This window comes from Delphinapterus leucas, chromosome 2, assembly GCF_059928025.1.
Source record: "Delphinapterus leucas isolate spDelLeu-1000000601 "Yukka" chromosome 2, BTC_Dleu_Yukka2, whole genome shotgun sequence".
NCBI lineage: Eukaryota > Metazoa > Chordata > Mammalia > Artiodactyla > Monodontidae > Delphinapterus > Delphinapterus leucas.
Genome location: NC_143130.1, coordinates 176,676,120 through 176,695,788, shown reverse-complemented (window position 1 = coordinate 176,695,788; position 19,669 = coordinate 176,676,120). Strand labels below are relative to the sequence as shown.

The 19,669-nt window shown below is 48.1% G+C and overlaps 1 protein-coding gene across 1 annotated transcript in view; it reads right to left on the bottom strand.

Moving 5' to 3' along the window:
- Window positions 1–10,296, bottom strand: part of YY1 (YY1 transcription factor) — a 30,627-nt gene extending 20,331 nt beyond the window's left edge. The window contains exon 1 of the mRNA XM_022576092.3: window positions 9,260–10,296. Coding sequence (XP_022431800.1) covers window positions 9,260–9,932 — 673 coding nt within the window. The 5' untranslated portion in view covers window positions 9,933–10,296. The remainder of the gene's footprint in view (window positions 1–9,259) is intronic.
- Between the last annotated feature and the right edge of the window lie 9,373 nt (window positions 10,297–19,669).

Here is a 19,669-nt window from a genome sequence, read left to right as displayed (position 1 = left end):
AATTGCTGTGGTTACTGTACGCTTTCATAATATATACTTAAAACTTCAAATTATCATCACATATTTCTTACTTATTCCTTAAACACTGTATTTCATGGAAGTTAATTTGGAGAACTCCTTGAAGACCAGTGCACAGAAACTGTAAAACAGACGGTTGTTAACTATTCAACAGCAAAATTTAACAAAATAAACTATTTATATAGGGGAAAAAAATCACATTTCAAAGAAGACTGCTAGAGAAATGACAAAAGATGCTAGGATCTATTGCCAGAAGAAATCAAAGATGTCTGCCTCATTTTCACCAAGAACTGGACACATATTAAAGCAACAGATCAAATTATGTCACTGTTTGCTATAATTTGTCCATTTTATCTGATTTTTGCAAAGAAAATCTTCAGAAGTTTTTGCCAAATAGAAGAGAAATTTATGATGCACTAAAAGACAAATAACTGCATTTACAGACCATATGTACATAAGCTTCCCTCTTTGTTCAAAACACCTAAGTGAGAAGTATTAATTCATTTTCTTTTTGTACAATTTTATTTTAAAATGTTTTACTATTATAATATGTATTCAAATACAGATTTTCACTGCCTGCAGTGGCCATTATTATATTCCTTCCATTTCAGAATGACTACTGAAATAGATTCGCTGTATAGAAGAGGATGAAGGTGTTCACTGATCAGCTCTGATTATCAAGTTTCTTATATGTGTTACTGAGTTCTAGTGACTGGCAACAGAGTAATTATCAAATACACATCAAGGGACTTCCCTGGTGGCACAGTGGTTAAGAATCCGCCTGCCAATGCAGGGGACACGGGTTCAAGCCCTGGTCTGGGAAGATCCCACATGCTGTGGAGCAACTAAGCCCGTGCGCCACAACTACTGAAGCCCGAGCGCCTAGAGCCCGTGCTCTGCAACAAGAGAAGCCACCGCAATGAGAAGCCCACACACTGCAACCAAGAGTAGCCCCCGCTAGCCGCAACTAGAGAAAGCCCATGCACAGCAATGAAGACCCACGCAGCCAAAAATAAATAAAATAAATTAAAAACAAACAAATACACATCAACTTAAAGCATGTTCATGAAGCAAAGTATCTAAATTTGCTTTAAAATCTGTTTTGTATATTATTCTCTGGAGTTTTCCTTGAGGGTAGGACTTAGTTAATTATCTCATTGTTTCAAGGGGACAGGGTTAATCCACATTAGAAGTGTCACCAAAATCAGTTTCTATAGTCTTGAAACTAACCTAACATAGTAAATCAACTATACTCCAAAACAAACAAAAAAATCAGTTTCTATAATCAATGTGACTTAAACTTAAATAAATTGTGATTATACAACACAACTGGGCAGTGCAAATGAAAAAACTAAGTATCAGAATTCCTGTTTGGAAAAAGCTGAGAAAACAAGTCATTGATTCAAAGAAGTAGGGTGGTAGGAAAAACGTAATATTGAGAAAACTTCTAGTCAAAAGTGTGGATTAGATGATTCCCGTGCTCACTAACACTATGGCTAGAGGCAAATGACCTACAACAACCAGGCCTAAGATGGAAGGTGTTGGAAAAACAAACTCTAGCCAGTACCATCCAGCAACGGGGTGGCACACTTTGAATTGTTTCAGCAGGACAATCTATTCATTCACATTTTAAAAACATTCTTTTTTCTGTACATGGAACTATTCAAAAGGTTAAAAAGGTACATAAATAAGTCCCTGTCTCTTAGCTATTCAGTTTCTAAGTTACCAAAGCTCTCAGTCGTTTGAGAGGCAAAGCAAAGAGACTCAAAACATTTACAGTCATAAAGAAATGACTAAGGAACTAAACTAAATGTAAAGGCTGGGAGCACTCTACAGGCCTAGAAAACAGGTTCATAAGTGGAGCTTCACATGCCCTCCATGCTCCCACCAAACTGGTTTGCTTGCAATGTTATTCAATGTCTGATAAAAGGTATGTGAATAAACACAACGCTCCTTCCCTTCTTGCCCACCTCTCATCCCCCACCTGGGCTTTCCAAAGCCCAGATCAAGATCTCTTTCCTTCAAGAGGCCTCTCATTGCTATCACTGACCCTTCTTTGGTCTCCTTACTTATTAAAGGGTAGACCACCTATCTATCATATATAAGGCTGAAACAAGGTAACACATTAAATGGGAACCATGGTGTCTGGAAAAGAGGTGTGCAAAAACACCTTTATTCCAAAAAATAAACAAACAAAAAACCTTTATTCCACTTTGCCCTCCCTCCTGGGCCTAAGGGGAAGAGTAGGTCCTATGCTTATGGTTTTTAAAGAACGTTGAACTTTTAAAAACTATAGTAAGCCAAGTAAAGAATCACCTTCAATTAGGCTACATTTAAGTCTTTTGGCTGCTCCAAGACACTACATGAAATCTGACACTATACTAGCTGGAATCTGTGCATTGCTATCACTCAGTGGGCCCCTTATATAGAAAACAGTTTATTTCAGAATTCAGTCCTAAGAAAAGTTTGATTCCCTTAGAAGTTTTTCTATCTTAGAATCAGCTAACAGTAGTATAGTTTCCTTGTTTATCTTGATTGCCAGGAAGCTCATTAGGGTTGACCCTAATGCTTCCTTTTTTTCTGTGATCCTGATTTTCACCAATTTGCATATTTTTTTACCTACTTCCCTATTTATTTATTTATTTATTTGTGGGTTGGCTAGATTTTGTTTCTCCACACCTTCCATCTTAGGCCATTAACTTTGGTCTGACCATTCCAGGTAACTTTTGACCAAAATGACATTATATACTCACCACCGCCATGAAGCCAAACCTTCACCGAAATGGGGGAGAGCTAATACTTGAGATTCATTGTTAAGCAACAGACAAAAATCAGACATAGGCTGTTTCCACTTTTCCCCACTAACAGAGACCTTAGGAAAGGATACTATCATTTACTGAGTACCTGTTTCATGCCAGCAACTGTCACATTCCTCAATTCAAACAAAACCTTTATGGTATTAACCTCAAGTTTTTGGTTGAAGAAATCAAGCCTCAGAAATGCCAAGTAGTGGGACTTCCCTGGTGGTCCAGTGGTTAAGACTCCACGCTTCCAATGCAGGGGGTGAGGGTTCGACCTCTGGTCGGGGAATAAGATCCCACATGCTGCATGGCGTGGCCGGGGCGGGGGAGAAATGCCAAGTAGTGTATCTAAAGAGGCAAAGTGGTAGATCCAGGATTTGAATCTAGAACTGACTAAAGTCCATGCTTTTTCTAAAAAAGGAATGCTTCTCCACCCTCTCCCCCACACTTACTACTCCTTTTCTGAAAGTAGTAACAGGTAAGAGTGGTATTTTGGACTCTAGGCTAGGACTCTGCCTTATAGCACAATTCCATGCACTCATTCACTAAGCTATTTACTGAGAATCTTCTATGTGCCTTGTACCATCGTAAGGCTGCAGGGTTACAGCCCAGGACTTACACTCTAGAGGAAGTAGACAGACAAGCAGCAAGTTAGAAGATAAAAGCAAGACAATTTCAGACAGTGCTACAAAGAAAAACAGGGTTGAGAGAGAACGATGGCGAGGGGGGTGCTAATTTGAAAGGATGAAAGGGTAGGCCTCTTAGAGCTGAGACTTGAAAAACAGATGGCACTAAGAAGGTGAACATCTGAGGTCAGAGCACTGGAAGCAGAGGTAAGAATAAGCGCAAAGAAACAAGTTCAAGAAACTCAAAGAAGGCTGGGAAGGCTGGAGCATAATGGGAGCATAGGGACAAGGAAGGAAGTCAGGGAGGAAGCAGGGCCACATCACGTGTGGCTGGTGGCTTATGAGAAGCCTGTATTCTACTGAATGCAATGATGTGTCTCTGGGATGATGACGACAATGATGGTGTGTGTGTGTGTGTGTGTGCAGATATAAAACATAAAATTTACCATTCTGATAACCATTTTTAAATTTACAGTTCAGTGGTATCAAGTATATCCACTGTTGTGCTTGAGGGATTTTTAGGCAAGGGAGTGAATTCACATAATTTAAGCCTTAGAATCTAATTCAGAAATGAATAGTGTGTGTGGGATCCAGTCAGATCCCCAGAAGTAAAATCCAGCAGTTTGTATTCAATCCTTGTCAAGAATCTATAAAAAAGTAGTTAGTATAATAACCATATGTATTACTACAAATTACAAGTGAGTTATCAACAAAATAAAAAATTAAAAACCAACTCTCAATCTGGAGTCATGGCAGCAGCTTCTATTTTTGGAAGTGCTTAAAATCTAGAAGACAAAAAGGGGAAAGAAGGGGGCAGAGTTGAGAACTGTAAAAGGAGAAAGGCACTTTGGAGTGTTTTTAAGAGTGTGATACTCTGTGAGATGCTAGAAATTCTACCTGAAGTTTATGGCTCTCCTAGGAGAGGAGACAGGGTCCAGACACCACAGAACAGCCTCCAGCACAACAGTGCCTCTTTCCCTGCCCCTCAGCTCTTATATTTGAGGGGAATAACTTACACAAGAAAGAAAAGAGCCCATCACAACCATTTACATTAATGCTTATTCATATCTGAAACCTCACTGTAAGACTAAAGTAACTGAATAGTTACTATGAATTTTACTCAAGAGAGTTCCTATTATCTCACCAGATCATGTTAAAATTGGGTAGTTTTCTTTAAGAAATTGAGTGTACTGCTTCCTTTTGTCACATAAGAATTCAGAAAGGGGTAGAATTTCTTTGCTGTAAAGGAAATGAAAAATGCCTTTTGGGGTCCCCCTACTCAAACAAGTCATTTTACAAAGATCCCAAGGTCCGAAGTTAAGATATGCCAAGGTCAGACCTCTGGTCAGTGCCCTCTAAAGGGAAATTTGATGCTGCTACTAATAAGATTCCCAGAAACCACTGGGCTTGCTGTTACTGATAATTAATCACAAAGTTAAACAGAATGGGACCTACTAACACAAGACACCTAGGACTAGGAAATGGCTCCTCTCCTGACCTGTGAAGTCCACCATAAATAGGAAGGCACAACCTTACACAACAGAGTCGACTAACTTCCAAAACCTGCCCACATCTTCCTAATAGTCTGCTAACAGTAATGACATGAATGTTTTCTTCAACATCCAGGTAGTGTTTCTGACGCCAAATTTTGAAAATACAATGTTTGCGTGTTTATCCAATAATACGATAGGACACAACTCACTGGTAAATGTTCAGGCTTAAAAATTATAAAAAGTTTTCACTTTTATTCACTCTTCCCACGGGAAGTAGTGAGAGCAGCTTATAAATTGGTCACCTAGAAAGGGAAGGTCATGAGATGACAAAAGAATGTAGATCCTAGGAAATGTTCGTTCTTGATAATTGTTTTTGCTAATAACCTGTTGTGGGCCCTGAATTTCCCAGCCTTAAAACAAACTGATCGGACTTCCCTGGTGGCACAGTGGTTTAGAATCTGCCTGCCAATGCAGGGGACACAGGTTCAATCCCAGGTCAGGGAAGATCCCACATGCCGCGGAGCAACTAGGCCCGTGCGCCACAACTACTGAGCCCGCGTGCCACAACTACTGAAGCCCGAGCGCCTAGAGCCCGTGCTCCGCAACGGGAAGCCACCGCAATGAGAAGCCCGTGCTCACTGCAACTAGAGAAAGCCTGCGCGCAGAAACGAAGACCCAACGGAGCCAAAATAATTTTTTAGATAAATAAATAAACTGATCTTACTAAAGCAGGCATCAAAACAAACAGAAAGGCTTTTTATAAATATCAGCCCAGGAGTCTGGCATACTTTAATAATTTATTATTCATTCTCTTCCAAAAGCCTAAAATGCTAGTTGTAGGTAGGTCAGGAGCTGTGGCCTCTTCTGACACGGATTTCTCTTTTCCTACTGGGGCAGACAGCTGTTGACTGGGGGTGGTGGGGAGGGAGGGTTAATAACCAGCAGATGCAATCCGACAGCACCGAGGCTTATCAGTAAGCCAGGCTTCCAGAGCTACCAGGTTAGGCATTGGGCTCTATGACTTAGGCTGCCCTATGTAGGTCATGGGGTTGACATGATTACTTTGGAGGGTTTCTTGGGCTTGGCTCCATGGGAATTTGCATTTATGGCATCTCTCCTTAGTTAAAGAGCATGGTAAAAAAAGGAAAAACAGTGAATGGAATGGTCAGGATTAGTAATTTTTGGCAAACCTGAACCTTCTGAATATATAAAAGTGAGAAAAAATTTAATACTTTTTGACTTTCCTTCAATTTGCTGATTCTAACGTCAATGGCTTTCTGCTCTGAGACGTTTTACTCGATCCAGCACAAAGCACTGCTATATGTGGTCTAACCGAAGACAGTTAAAATACCAACAGCCTAGAGTGAAGGTCACGAATTCTAACTACCTGAAACCTCAAGATTTGAAAGCCTTCTTAGGGTTCTCTCAAAACTAAATGTTTTAAATACTCAGCTCTTATTGTTAGCTTCCCTACTCGACCCAGTGATTTAGTTAAGTGGTTTAGTTTTTAGTAAGTTCTACAAAAGAGGATGTCGCTCCCAAACTATAGTGATGAACATCTAGGGGAAAAAAATACATAATACTATGCCCTAAATCTGGCAACAATGAAATGTTCATTTATTACAGGTCAGGGAAAAAAGGCAAAAACAAACACGGGCCTTAAAGCAAAGGATTAAAACTATTCAAAACACAGTTAAACCGTGATTAAATATTAAAACATATTCAGCCTTCTAGACCTTACTTTTCTCATCTGCAAAAATAAGCAGCTCCTGCTGTTTTATCTCTACAATGGCATATTACTCAGCCGTAAAAAGGAATGAAGTACATTCTACAACTTGGATGAAATCTTGAAAACAGACTAAGCCAGACACAAAAGGCAACATATTATATGATTCCATGCAAACGAAATGTCCAGAATAGGCAAATCCAGGGAAAAAGTGAGATTAGTGGTTGCCAAGGGCTGGGGGTGGGGGTGGGGAATAACAGTTATGGGGTTTCTTTCTGGGATGATAAAAATGTTCTGGAATTAGATAGTGGTGATGATTGCACAAACTGGTGAATACACTAAAAATCACCGAACTGTGCACGTGGGAATTATGTCAATAAAAAGAAAAGAAAACAGCAGATCTCTAGGGACTCTTTCAGATCTATAACTACTCTACTACAGAACGACTAGATTCCCTTTCTGCTGTTCCATTCAAAAGATACCAGCCATACATGCCAGATAACAATTTAAAGAAATGGACATTACAATACCCCTAAACTGTACAACCCTGCAGCAACCACCTGCACAGAGAAAATGACTTTTAAGCTAACCTGATACGTATCACTTCAAGTAAAGCCTACATCACCAAGTTTTCTGAGTATGGAGAAGTGGATTAACAATTTGGTTAAGATCAAATGCAGAATATATAAAATACCCTGGGCTTCCCTGCTGGCGCAGTGGTTGAGAGTCTGCCTGCCGATGCAGGGGACACGGGTTCGTGCCCCGGTCCGGGAAGATCCCACATGCCGCGGAGCGGCTGGGCCCGTGCGCCACGGCCGCTGAGCCTGCGCGTCCGGAGCCTGTGCTCCGCAACGGGAGAGGCCACAACAGTAAGAGGCTCGCGTACCGCAAAAAAAAAAAAAAAAAAAAATTAAAAAAATTTCAAACGATATCCCGAATTCAGCAAACTCATCAATAACCAACACCCCCTCTCTTATTCCATTCCGATAATGGGAAAACATGGCTTTTAGTTCCAACATGATCACTGTGCAATCATTCTGCGCTACCAGAATGCGTACAGAAAGGATCTTTTGATAACCTTTTAAGTACTCAAATATTATGTTTCACTGAAACCTATAGCCCCTGCTAAACTCAAAGTACCGACAATTCCACCCGGCCCTCCGAAATCCAGAACAGCAGCGCTGTTAGCACTTGCTATTACATTTTGACAGAACCTCCGCTCCTTCGCTCAGTCCTGAGTCACAGATCATCCAGCTTTAGTTACCTCCGCCTGGGGTGGATAGATAGATACGATACAACCAGACCAGCTTCTCAGTCCAGACTTTTCGCCTATTTCATTCGTTCCTGAGAATGTTAACAACGCTTCAATACTCAACGTTCACCGCATTTTGAGGCTCCAACCAATTGTGAGAATTTATTAAGACAGCGCTGGAATAACTATGGCGTAAAGGATTCTACCGCTGAAATCTAATTATCACAGGTACTAGGTTAACTAGTTATGGTAGGATTATTCTGTCTATTTACTATTCCAACAATTTAACAAGATAGCCTGTGGATAAAATAATAGGATAAGGACTTGAAAACACCAGTTACGAAGTAAAAACAAGAAAATTTACATATGCAGATAAGGCTCTTCTGCCCCAGATATTTTTTCTGGCCCTCGTTCAAAGCAGTACTAAAACAGTAGAAAGACCCTTTCCAGAATCTTTCTTTTCACGGGAAAAATAAGGCGTTTTCTGTCAAGTATAAAGCATCTGGCAGCTTTACTCGATTTGATCAATTTAGTGGCAAACGTTCCTAGCTGTGTAACTAACCAGCCTTCTGCAAAGAGCCAAATACTTAAGAAAGGAAAGAAAACTCCCCCAAACGCCCAGGACTGGGAACAATCTGCAAAAACCCGCGGCCCCTCTCGCTAGGCGCCGCGGGGGGAGCAAAGGCAAGGCCCTCGCCGCAGCGCGGTGACAGGCCCCGCCGACGCCGAGCCCGCACACACGAGAGCTCGACGTGCCGCCCAAGTCCCGCCCCGCCGAGGCGGGCAAGGCGAGCGCGGCCGCGGGCAGGATCCGGCCTGCACGCGGGGCGGGCGAGAGGAGGGCCGGGCGGGCGCCCCCGCCCCCCTCGGAAGGCGCCTCCCGGGATCAGTTGAGGCTCCGGGTAGGGGCGGGGGCGGAGCCGGGACAGCGACGCCCCCCAGAGGAAGGCCGGGGAAAGGCGGCGGCCCAGCCCGGGCGCGAGGTCCAGGTCGCGCAGCCCCGCCAACGCCCTCCCGCGTCCCCGGGCCTCGCGGGGAGACAGCCTCGCGGCCGGCCGGCCGGGGGCCGCGAACAACGGGCCCTGGGCCGGCTGCTGGCCGAGCACGCCCCGCCCCGCCCCGCCCCGCCCGAGCAAACTACGCCATTGCGGCCTAGCGGGCGGCGCCGCGCCTCCGCCGCCATCTTCGCCGCGCCGCCGCCCGCCGCCCCCGCCGCGGCCCGCCATCTTTTGGGGCCGCCATACTTGCCCCGCGAAGAAGATGGCGGCGCCCATCACACACATAAAACATGGCTTCCCTTCAAAACAAAAACATCCCGGGGGCCGGCGCGCGCCGGCGCTCACCTGAGGACCACATGGTGACCGAGAACTCGCCCTCCAGGGTCTTGATCTGCACCTGCTTCTGCTCCCACTTCTTGTTGCCCGCGTCCGCGCCGCCCGCCGCCCCGGCCCCGCCGCCGAGGTAGCCCTTCTTGCCGCTCTTCTTGCCGCCGCCCTTCTTGACGCGGCCGCCGCCCGACGACGACGAGCCGCCGCCGCCGCTCTTGCCCGCCGCCGCCACGGTGACCAGCGTCTGCTCAATGTAGTCGTCGTCGCCGCCGGCAGGCGCGGGTACCGGGATGAGGATCTGGTCCTCGAAGCCGTCCTCGGCGCGCAGCCCGTCCGAGTCGTCGCCGCCCACCACCTCCTCGCGCGTCTGCACCAGGATCACCTCCTGGTGGTGGTGCACCTGGGTCGGGTCGTCGGTGACGAGCGGCTGCAGCGCGATCATGGGCGGGTGGTGATGGTGGTGGTGGTGGTGGTGGTGGCCGCCCGCGTGCCCGTGGCCGCCCCCGCCGCCGTGGTCGCCGCCGCCGCCGTCCTCGTCGTCGTCGTCCTCCTCCTCCTCCTCGCCCACCACCGTGGTCTCGATGGTCTCCACCGGGATGGTCTCCACCTCGATCTCGTGCAGCTCCACGATCTCGGCCGGCATCTCCGAGCCGTCCGTGGCGATGTAGAGGGTGTCGCCCGAGGCCATGACTGAGGGCTCGGCCGCCACGGCCGCGGCGGCCTCAGCTCCGGGGCTGCGGGCAGGCGGGCGAGGAGGCAGCCGGCCGTGGGGAAGGAAGGCAGAGGGAGGAAGGCGGCGGGCGGGCGGGGGGAGAGGGGGCGGGCGGCGGGGGGAAGGGGCGGGCGCGGCGGCGGCGGCGGCGGGCTTCCCCGCCTCCTCGCCTCGGTGCGCCCCGCGCTCGCTCGGCCGCTGCTCGCCCCGGCGCCCCGCCGCGCCTCGGCCGCCCGCTTTGGCCGCGCCTCCTCCCGCCCTCCGGGCTGGCGCTCCGCTTTCCCCTTCCTCCTGCGCCTCCGCCTCCTTCCACACAAATACCAACTCCTCACCCCGAGCCCAGATCTCGCCGCCGCCGCCGCCGCCACACTCCGCTCAGGCTCGGCCTCGCGAGACTTCCGTGCAGCCTCGGCCCGCCCCGCCTCGCTCCTACTTGCCTGCTCGCCCTCTCGCTCCTCCTCCTCTGCCAATCGATCTGCCCGTTCGCCGCCGCGGCCCAGCCCACTCAACCCGGGCTCCTCCCGGATTGGGGCCGCCGGGACGGCCTCCGCGCGCGCTGGCTGGCCGCTGCGCGTGACGTCAGCGCGCCGCCGCCGCGCGCCGCCGCTGCCGCGAGTCGCGCGGCCCCCGCCCTTCGCGGTGCCACAGCTGCGGAGCCCGCCGCCCCGGGCCCGGGCCGCACTCGGGAGCGGGGCGTCGACGCTGCAGCCGCCGCCTTGGAGCCGGTGAGCCGTCCGCGCGGCCCCCGGCGCCGCGGGGGAGGGGGCCTGCGGGGCAGGGCGGGGCCGGCAGAGCGCAGGGTCCCGGCCGGTGGGCGGCCCGGGGGCCGCGAGGGGGAGCGGGCGGCGCGCGCGGGGCGGTCCCGGCGCCCCAATAAAGTCTGCTTTGACGAGAAACGCTTGTGCCTCCTTTTTCATGTCGGGCGGCGTTCGCTCTTGACGCCTAGCTTCGGGCGGGCGATGGCGGCCGAGTGAGGGAGGAGGGCCAGGCGAACAAAGGAGGGTGGGCGGGCGGGCGGGCAGCGGAGGGAAACGTCCGCCGGCGGCCGCGGGTCGGCACATATCGCCGCGAGCGCCCCGTCCCCGCTGGGTCCGGGGCTGAGCGCAGGTGGGCTGCACGCGGGGCTGGGCGGGCGGAAGCGGCGCGCGGAGCCCCCAGGTCCACCGTTGGGAGGATGTCCGTTATCCTTTTGTGACCCGCGGAAACCTGAGACGAAGCCGTTGGGTGCCTGCTTCCCCATAGGTCTTAAGAACAGCAGGGTCCCGGCCGCTGGTCCGGTAGCTTGGCTTTCGAAAATTTCCTTCTGAGCTTCCCTTACTTCGCTCTCCAGCCAATCATTGTTTCCCTCGACCACCGTCTTCATCTCTTTCTCACTTGCATAGACGCTCCTCCTAATGCCCACCAGGCTTTGCATTTGTTTCCTCGTTGAAAATTCCACAATTTTCCCGCACTGTTCTCCTTAATACCTGCAGCAGAGCCTATATTTTCCCTGGCACGAATTAGCGGCAATTAACCGTTCCTGAATAGCTGCGATGAAGTGGTTTTGCCCTTATTCATTGTTTTGGTCGAGCTGACTTTGAGTTTGAAGCAACAGAAATAAAAACTGGTTTTTAAGAAAGAAAATCATGTGAAAGTGAGAAACTGGGAAGGTGTGTCTTTGTTGTACCCGTTTGGCCAATTTAACGGCTGAGTGAATTTCTCAAACGTGTATATTCACAACGTTTAGCCTTGTCTTTTGGAACAGTGTTCTTGAAGGTGAACACCGTGATTATTCTGAACTGTGATATATACATTAATCTTAGATCCAACTTATTAAAGCAAGCAGGTGTCTTTCTTGAGAACCTTTAGAGAAAGAGGTTTGTGTGTTCTGATTAAAAAGTGACTTTGTCAATCTCGTTTAGTCCGTGCTTATTTTTCAACGGCATTGGAGTTGATATTTGAGGATGTTGGTATAGGGAGTGAAAAATTAGATCATTGTCTCTGAGTTTTAAATTCTGAGTAATTCCCATTGGAGTGCTACACCCACACAGTTTGACAAAGTCAAGTCTGTTGAAATAAGTCATTTCTGGCTTTGTAGCTTATAAATTCTGCATAAATATTTCACAAGTGAAAACGAATTGTGGGAGAATTTTTATGTGGCTTAATTAATTTCACTTTCCCCACTCTCTAGTAATTGATGGGAGGATGTCTTTGCAAGTAGTTGATGCTTCCCCATAGATACAAGAGAAATGGGGGAAGTACCCAGTTAGGCAGCCTCGCTCCTGAGTCATAGGTCTACAGACTTCACAGTCAAGTGGAGAAAGCTGAAAAGGGTTTATCTGTCAGGAAGGGTGGTAGGTGGGAGAAAGCACTGAGATGGTCCAGCTATTCACCTGCTGCATGAAGAGCTTTTAAAAATTGCCCCAGAGCAGGTGACCTGTTAGATAGGTCTTGAGTTTTCCATGGTGGGAGAGATTCTTGTCTTGTGTTCTTTAGCTATGGAGTACCTTATGAATAGGCATGCAAAGACACGATGCTGTATTTGCTCTAGCTTGCTTGCATTTGCTGCTAAAGGTGAAAATCCATTTAAAAGGACAGGTTAAAGTGCAGTTCCAGAGCCATGGGCCTCTAAAGGTAGGGATAATTTCACTGCTTTTATCCTGTTCTGTTTGGGCAGAATAAACTGGGCCAATGAACCTTCCCTCGGAACTTCTAGAGTCCTTTTGTCTTGGCAGCAAGAAAATTGACTGACCCCACTTAATTAATTAACTGGGTATTTTACAGCCATGTTTGCGTGCTTTTATCCTTCCAACTGAGGGCAAAGACCACGGCTGGGTCCGTCTACAGCCTAATGCCTTGTACATGGAATGATTGTTGGTTCATCAAAAAATGAAGGCACCATGACAGAGAGGACTTTTGTGTGAAAGTGCTCGGCCATTTTAGGTGTCTCAAAAGCTCCAACGAGGGCTTCCCTGGTGGCGCAGTGGTTGAGAGTCCGCCTGCCGATGCAGGGGACACGGGTTCGTGCCCCGGTCCGGGAAGATCCCACATGCCGCGAAGCGGCTGCGCCCATGAGCCATGGCCGCTGAGCCTGCGCGTCCGGAGCCTGTTGCTCCGCAAACGGGAGAGGCCACAACAGTGAGAGGCCCACGTACCGCAAAAAAAGAAAAAAAAAAAGCTCCAACGACTTCCAGTCCACCGTGGAAATGAATGTCAACAACTATAGAAGAAAGTAGAAGGTTGGAAGAATCCTAAGAGTTGTGTAAAGTTTCTAGAATCTTTGAGAAGTCAGAGCTCACTAATGGCTGAGGAGATGTGACACATATCCTGCAAGGAGTGTGTCCTTTGACAGGACAGCACAGGACAAAGGTGTGGACTGTTACCCACAGCTCTTTGGATGGCTTCTCTCCTCCCTCATTCCTAATGGCTCCGTTCCGGAAACCTCCATTAAATTTCCAACTCAGCTTTAAGACCATGTGGTTTAGGAAGGGACATGCGTGGAGAGGAGGGGAGAGGGTGGGAGTGGGTGGTAGAATAAAGGATGTGAATTGAGAGACACCTAGTATCTCTTTCTCTCCTTTTTTCAGAGTACCTTCTCATTTATTAATTATAGGGAGGCTAGCGGTGAAATCTGATTCTACCTTATTTTTATTTCTAACAGATCGGAAACGATCCAGGCAGTGAATTCATGCTAAGTAATGTCCCTCACCGCAAACTAGTTTGGCTGTCTCGTGACATTGCTTTTTGGTTAGTTCTAATGTCTAGTTCTTTTGGAGTTACTTCTAGCAGGTAGTTGGTGCTGTGCATTGGTTACTGTATGGAGAATATTAGCCCAGTCTCTATTTTGCAGTTAAGGAAACCAGCTGAGAGAGGAGCTGCTGAAGGTCACATTGCAGCGTAGTGATGGGGCTGCAGCTAGAGCTTTGCCTTTTGTTAGGCTAGAAATCTTTTTACATTTGCTGGTCGGACCCTGTTCCAGATCCATGCTGAGTTTCCAGTAAAACATGTAGAAAAATCAGGATGAAAATTTGTGTTTCTGCATCTAAATTAGTTACCCCTAGTTTGGATCAATACAAGTTAATTGAAAAACTATAGGTGTGTACACATTTTCCTAATCATCTAAACTATAGTGTGTTCTTGATTGTGGAATTTTTGAAACCTGGGCTATTTAGGGGATACTCCTCCCTTCCCCCAAAATCAATGCATACATTAGATTTGGAGCTTAAATTGTGGTGAAATACCTTAACCATACAAGTCTGTAAAGCTAACACCATTTCTGCAACCTTTTATGTCCTTCGCTTTTATAGGGTCTTAGACTCTTTTTCTGAGGCTAAGTGGTTTAGTACAGTAGATGAATCTGGTTATTGCCCATAAGTCTAAGGAAAGTTGAAATCTCTAGTGATAAATTCGCCTTGTTTTTCTCTACTTCGCTCGTTGTGTGCCCCTCCAAAGTAGAAGCTAAATCAACTTCTTTGTACTGCAGTTGCTCCTGCCACCTGCCCATCCAAATGAATGTCACCCATGTGATTGAACAGAATGAATGGAAAGTTCTGTCTCAATCCGCGGTACCTTGTTTCACGGCATACTTACTGCAGCGCAGAAATACAGGAAGCCGAGCCACTCCTGCATCGGTGTGTGAGGCAAGTCAGTGCTGGAGCTCTGTGAGAGTGGGCTGGACACGCAGCCTCTGTTAGGGATTTTCTCCGTTTGCTAAAGAGGAGTGACGGGCGGATTAGGAGAGCCCAGCTGTTCATCCCTGTTTGTCAAGCACCTGCTCTGCGAGGCTGGAGAATACTGCCGTTAACCAAACAATGCGCCCAGACGGGAGACAGGCTATGACCAGAGAGCTCAGAGATACCGGTCTCACTTCACTTGGCAGTCCTGACAAGAAGTGGAGAGTCTGGGGACAAGTGGACCTAGGCCAAGCTAGTCAGATAAAGCCCTTCCTGAGGAGGGGACATTTCACCTGGGACTTGAGAGTTAAATAAACCACCAAGTGCCAAGGCCAGTGCTTGGCTGCAAACCAGCTCTTTTTTCTTTTTTCTGAAATGTTAATTTCTATGTGAAAAGAAAGTAGATAAAATAAATTAAGTGATAAATTTGTAAATATTTGCGATAAGCCCATAACACTCAGTGTAAAAGGGCTATTTTTGCCTCAGAAACTCATCAAATTAGCAAATTAATCCACCAAAACTGCTACTGAGATGCCTGAGGTTTTCTCAGTACTTGGTTACTGACATCATGTCCTTTTTTTTTTTTTTTTTTCGTTTTCGTTTTTTATGAGCCATTCCTTGTTCAGAGTTCCCACTTGAACTTGGGGATTAATAATGGAAATGGTCTTGGAGTTCCAGGCCTTGGAAGGTAGACCAGCTACAAAGGTACTTAGGAAGGCAAAACGGATGAGTGGCGGCAGCAGAGCAGTGCCGTCCAAACAGGTCGGGGCCTGGCTGTGCCCTTTGTCATCCAGGTGACATCCACAAGGTCTTGCAGCCTCTCGGGTCTTCATTTCCTCGGCTTCAAAACGGGCCTAACGGTGCCAGTCTTCAGGTGTACAGGAATCAGCCGTGGCGGTAAGTAAACCGTGTGAAGGCTTGATGCTCCCCAGGACTGATTATATTTCCTTCTTACCATCTCGCTCCAGGTGAGCTAGCCTCTGCCACTCACCTCTCAGTTTCTGTGCTGGCTTCAGGGCTCATCCTTATAGGCTGGACCCAGTGCTTACTTGGTTTCTTAGAGCAGATAAGAATTCATTTGCTAGCCAGACTTTTCTTAAAGAGATTTGTCATATCAGTGATAAGTTTTGAATCTCCCCGAGCTAGGTGGATTACTGTCTACTAAAAGTAGGCTAAACAACTGCTTTTGTGTTTTCTGTGTCAGTCAGAACTCAACTTCTCAACACTGGAGCTCTTTTTGGAAGTGGGTCGACATTGGGATCCAGCTGCTCGTGTCTTACTGGTCACTTTTCCCCTTGTGACACAGAGGTGCTTTGGCCGGAAAGGGTAGACCCAGGAAGACTTGGCAAGGGTGTCGTCATCACGGTGGGGTCAACAGCTGCCACTCAGGGAAACAGCAGCCCAGAGGTGGCAGACAGAAGAGGATGAGCATCGGTCTCCTCTCTCCACGTCCCAGTACAGGGTTGCCAGCAAACTTCCTTAGCGCTTGTGTACAGTTTTAATTGGGGGATTTAAAGGGTGGGTGCAAAGGAAGAACTATCATATTCTAAACCATGCCATCCCCTTATTCCCCGAGGGATGGATTGGGAGTGTCCTTGCACTGTTCTGCGTAAACAGCGGTGTCATTGCAGCAAGAATGTGATCGTGGATTGCCTGGATCTTTTCCTAGTGACTGACCAAATCATACCAAAGGCAGTGCCGACTGACATGGTTGGAGGCTAAAGCCATCACCCCACAATGCCCCTCTCTATCATCACCTCACTGTCTCCCGTGCTCATCGAAGACCTGGCGCTTAAACTTATGTAATGTCTTTCTCTCAAACCTAAGCCATACCAGCCCCTGAGTCGTCTGAGTCACTGCAGCCTCTTTATGTTGGCTTCCGAAACTCCAGCTACCTTCATTCCCACCTCTTCGGCTGCCACATCCTGGTCCTTGTCATTCCTAGGAGCAGTGCCATATTTGGAATCTTTTTTTGTTTGTTTTTGGCTGCGCTGTGCAACATGCGGGATCTTAGTTCCCTAACCAGGGATCGAACCCATGCCCCCTGCATTGGGAGCACAGAGTCTTAACCACTGGACCGCCAGGGAAGTCCCACATTTGGAACACTAAACTCCCAATCTCCTATCCTCTCCAACTCTCACACCGTCTTTCCTGTTATCCCTTTATTTCAGCCTCAAACCTTCAATTTTCTAATCCCTCTTTCCTTCCCAGACCAGAACTCCACAATTGGTTACCAACATCCTTAGCTTCCCGCACTGCTTATGGCTGATAAAACGTCACCCTTGGGTCAACTCACTTTTGTCTGTATACTTCTGAGATCCTGGGATCTACTGGAAGAAACGCCACTTGTGTATGTAGAGTTCTGCAGTGACTTAATGGTCCCCGTCATCACCTAAGTGATGTCACTTGACATTGCTTTTTACTTGTCCCGACTCAGCCCCCCTCCACCATTTTGCTCAGCAGATTCTTTAAATTACTTGCCTCAAAGTTCATAAGAAATCTGCTTGTGTCCTTCTCTCCGTCCCCACTGCAGTAGCCCACTTCCAATGCCTCCTACTTCAAGAAAGTTGGAAGGGTCAGAATTCATTACCTCAGACACCAGCTCTCCCTTTGTGGCCGCTCCTGGATGAGCCTGTGTCCTGTCTCTACCTGTGTTCCCTCCTCCCCTTCCTCTCGGGCTCTGTGCCATCACTTGTCATCTCTCGTCTGTCCCGGGCTCTTTTCTTGTCCCTGGCTCTTCTGCCGTTTGTCCCTGGCTCTTTTTCTTTGGATTAAGTCTCTACTGGTCTTTATTTATTATTATTATTATTTAATATATTTATTTTTGGCTGCGTTGGGTCTTCGTTGCTGCACGCGGGCTTTCTCTAGTTGCAGCAAGCGGGGGCTACTCTTTGTTGCAGTGCGCGGGCTTCTCATTGCGGTGGCTTCTCATGTTGCAGAGCACAGACTCTAGGTGCGCGGGCTTCAGTAGTTGTGGCACATGGACTCAATAGTTTTAGCGCACAGGCTTAGTTTGCTCCGCGGCATGTGGGATCCTCCCGGACCAGGGCTCATCCCCTGCCTTGGCAGGCGGATTCTTAACCACTGCACCACCAGGGAAGTCCCTCTCCTGGTCTTCAGAAACAAGGCTGTCTCTTGACCCTGTGAATCCTTGTAGCCATTGCCCATCTCCTTCCATTCCCAGCTAAGCCTCCTGAGACCAGGTCTGTGTTGAGAGTTTTTGCTCCATCTGTTGAGCCGCAGGGACTGTGTCCTCACCTGTTGTGGTGCCCTGCCCAGGTGAGGCTTTTCTGACCTCGTTTTCTCATCCTTTCTTGCACTTGATGTGGCCGGCTGCTCGGTCCCCGGATTCCTTCCTTAGCTCTGCTGTCCATCTTCTCACTCCTGACTTTTCCTCCTCTTGGCCCTCTTCTGCATGCTGTCCTGCGTCACCTTATCCATCCCTGTGGCCTTAACAGCCACCTGCGTGCTGAGCAGTCTTAGCTTCTGTCTCTAGTCTGGATTCTCCAGAGAGCTCTAGACGCACATCCACTGTCCCCACTCAGTGTCCCACGGGGTCTCCCTAACAACCTTCTTGCCCTCTTCCTCTCGGGTACCTACCCTCTCACCAGTCACACCCAGTTGCCCCGGGGCTGAAATCTGGAAATCACCTGACTCCTCTGGCTCCGTAATCCCCGTGTGTAGCCACCAAGTCCTCCTAAATATTTTTCAAACCAACTTTTCTCCATTCCTGCTCTTACTGTCTTGGTGCAGGCCTTGGCTCTCTCTCACCTAAAGCTTTGGCGACCAGCCGCTCTACCTACCTCCAGCCCTCTCTGTTCCCAAGGCTCTCCTGGGTTTTTCTAACATGCAGATGGGACCACATTACTCCAGTTCAAACTCGGGATGGAGCTGCTCCTCAGCCAGGCATTCCTAAACCTGCTGGCCTCATTTTCTGTCCTTCCCGGTACTCCCGGATACATGCACCACAAGAGTTCACACCTTTGTTTTCAGACTGTTTTTCTCTGCCTAGGAGATCCTTTCTCACCTCCTTTGACCTTATTCCTCTTCCGAAACAGCTCGGATGACCTCTCTAGGAAGCCTTCCTTGGGGGGGAATTGCCATAGCATTCTGACCAAATTGCTCTCACTGTCCTCACATTATAATGAAAACGGCTGTTAATGTTGCTGCTCATCCACAACACTGCACATGCTTTGAGGGCAGGGAGTTTCTCGTCTGCCCAATGCCGGACATGCATCCGCCCTGTCAGAAGTGCCCGTTGATGCTCCTTCCTGTGTCCTCCAGCCCTGCTGCACGTGGAATAAAGTCCCGAATCCTTGGCTGGGCTCGAAGGAAGCATGGCATAGCAGGAAAAAAATAGGAGTTTTGATCAGACAGACCCGGTTTTGAATATTTGCTCCACTATTTATAAGCTAAGTGATCTCAGGTGAGTTTGTTGACCTCTCTGGGCCGTTTCTTTCTCTTTTTTTGGTTTTTCAGATAAACAAGTCTTCCTTGTTTATTTGAAATTCAGATTTAACTGGCTGTCCTGTGTTTTGTCTGGCAACCTCACCTCGGAATAATGCCCCAATTTTCAGTCCTCTTCTTTTTCCTCCCTCTACTCACATTTCTTTCTCTCTTTTTTTTTGGCCGGGCCACGTGGCTGGTGGGATCTCAGTTCCTCGACCAGGGACTGAACCTGGGCCCCGGCAGTGAAAGCCGGGAATCCTTACCACTAGGCCACCAGGAGACCCCCTCTGGGCCAGTTTCTTGATCTGTAAAATCAGAATATTACTATTCAAGATTGTTGTAACGTTTGATCTAAATAATACGCACAATGCTCCTGGCATGTAATAGGTACGAAATAAATTCCCTCACCTCTTCCTGGTTTTCACTCTCCCTCCTGCTGCTTCCCGGCACCACCCCCCCACCCCACCCCCACCCCCCCGCAGTTCCGCCTCACAGAAGCGTCATTGTTGGTGAATCTGCCCCTTCATTTTCCGCCTTTGTTCATACTCCCGTTCTTTAAGGAATGCCTTCCTCACGCTCAGTTCCGAGCCTGCCTCAGGGCGTCCTAGACCC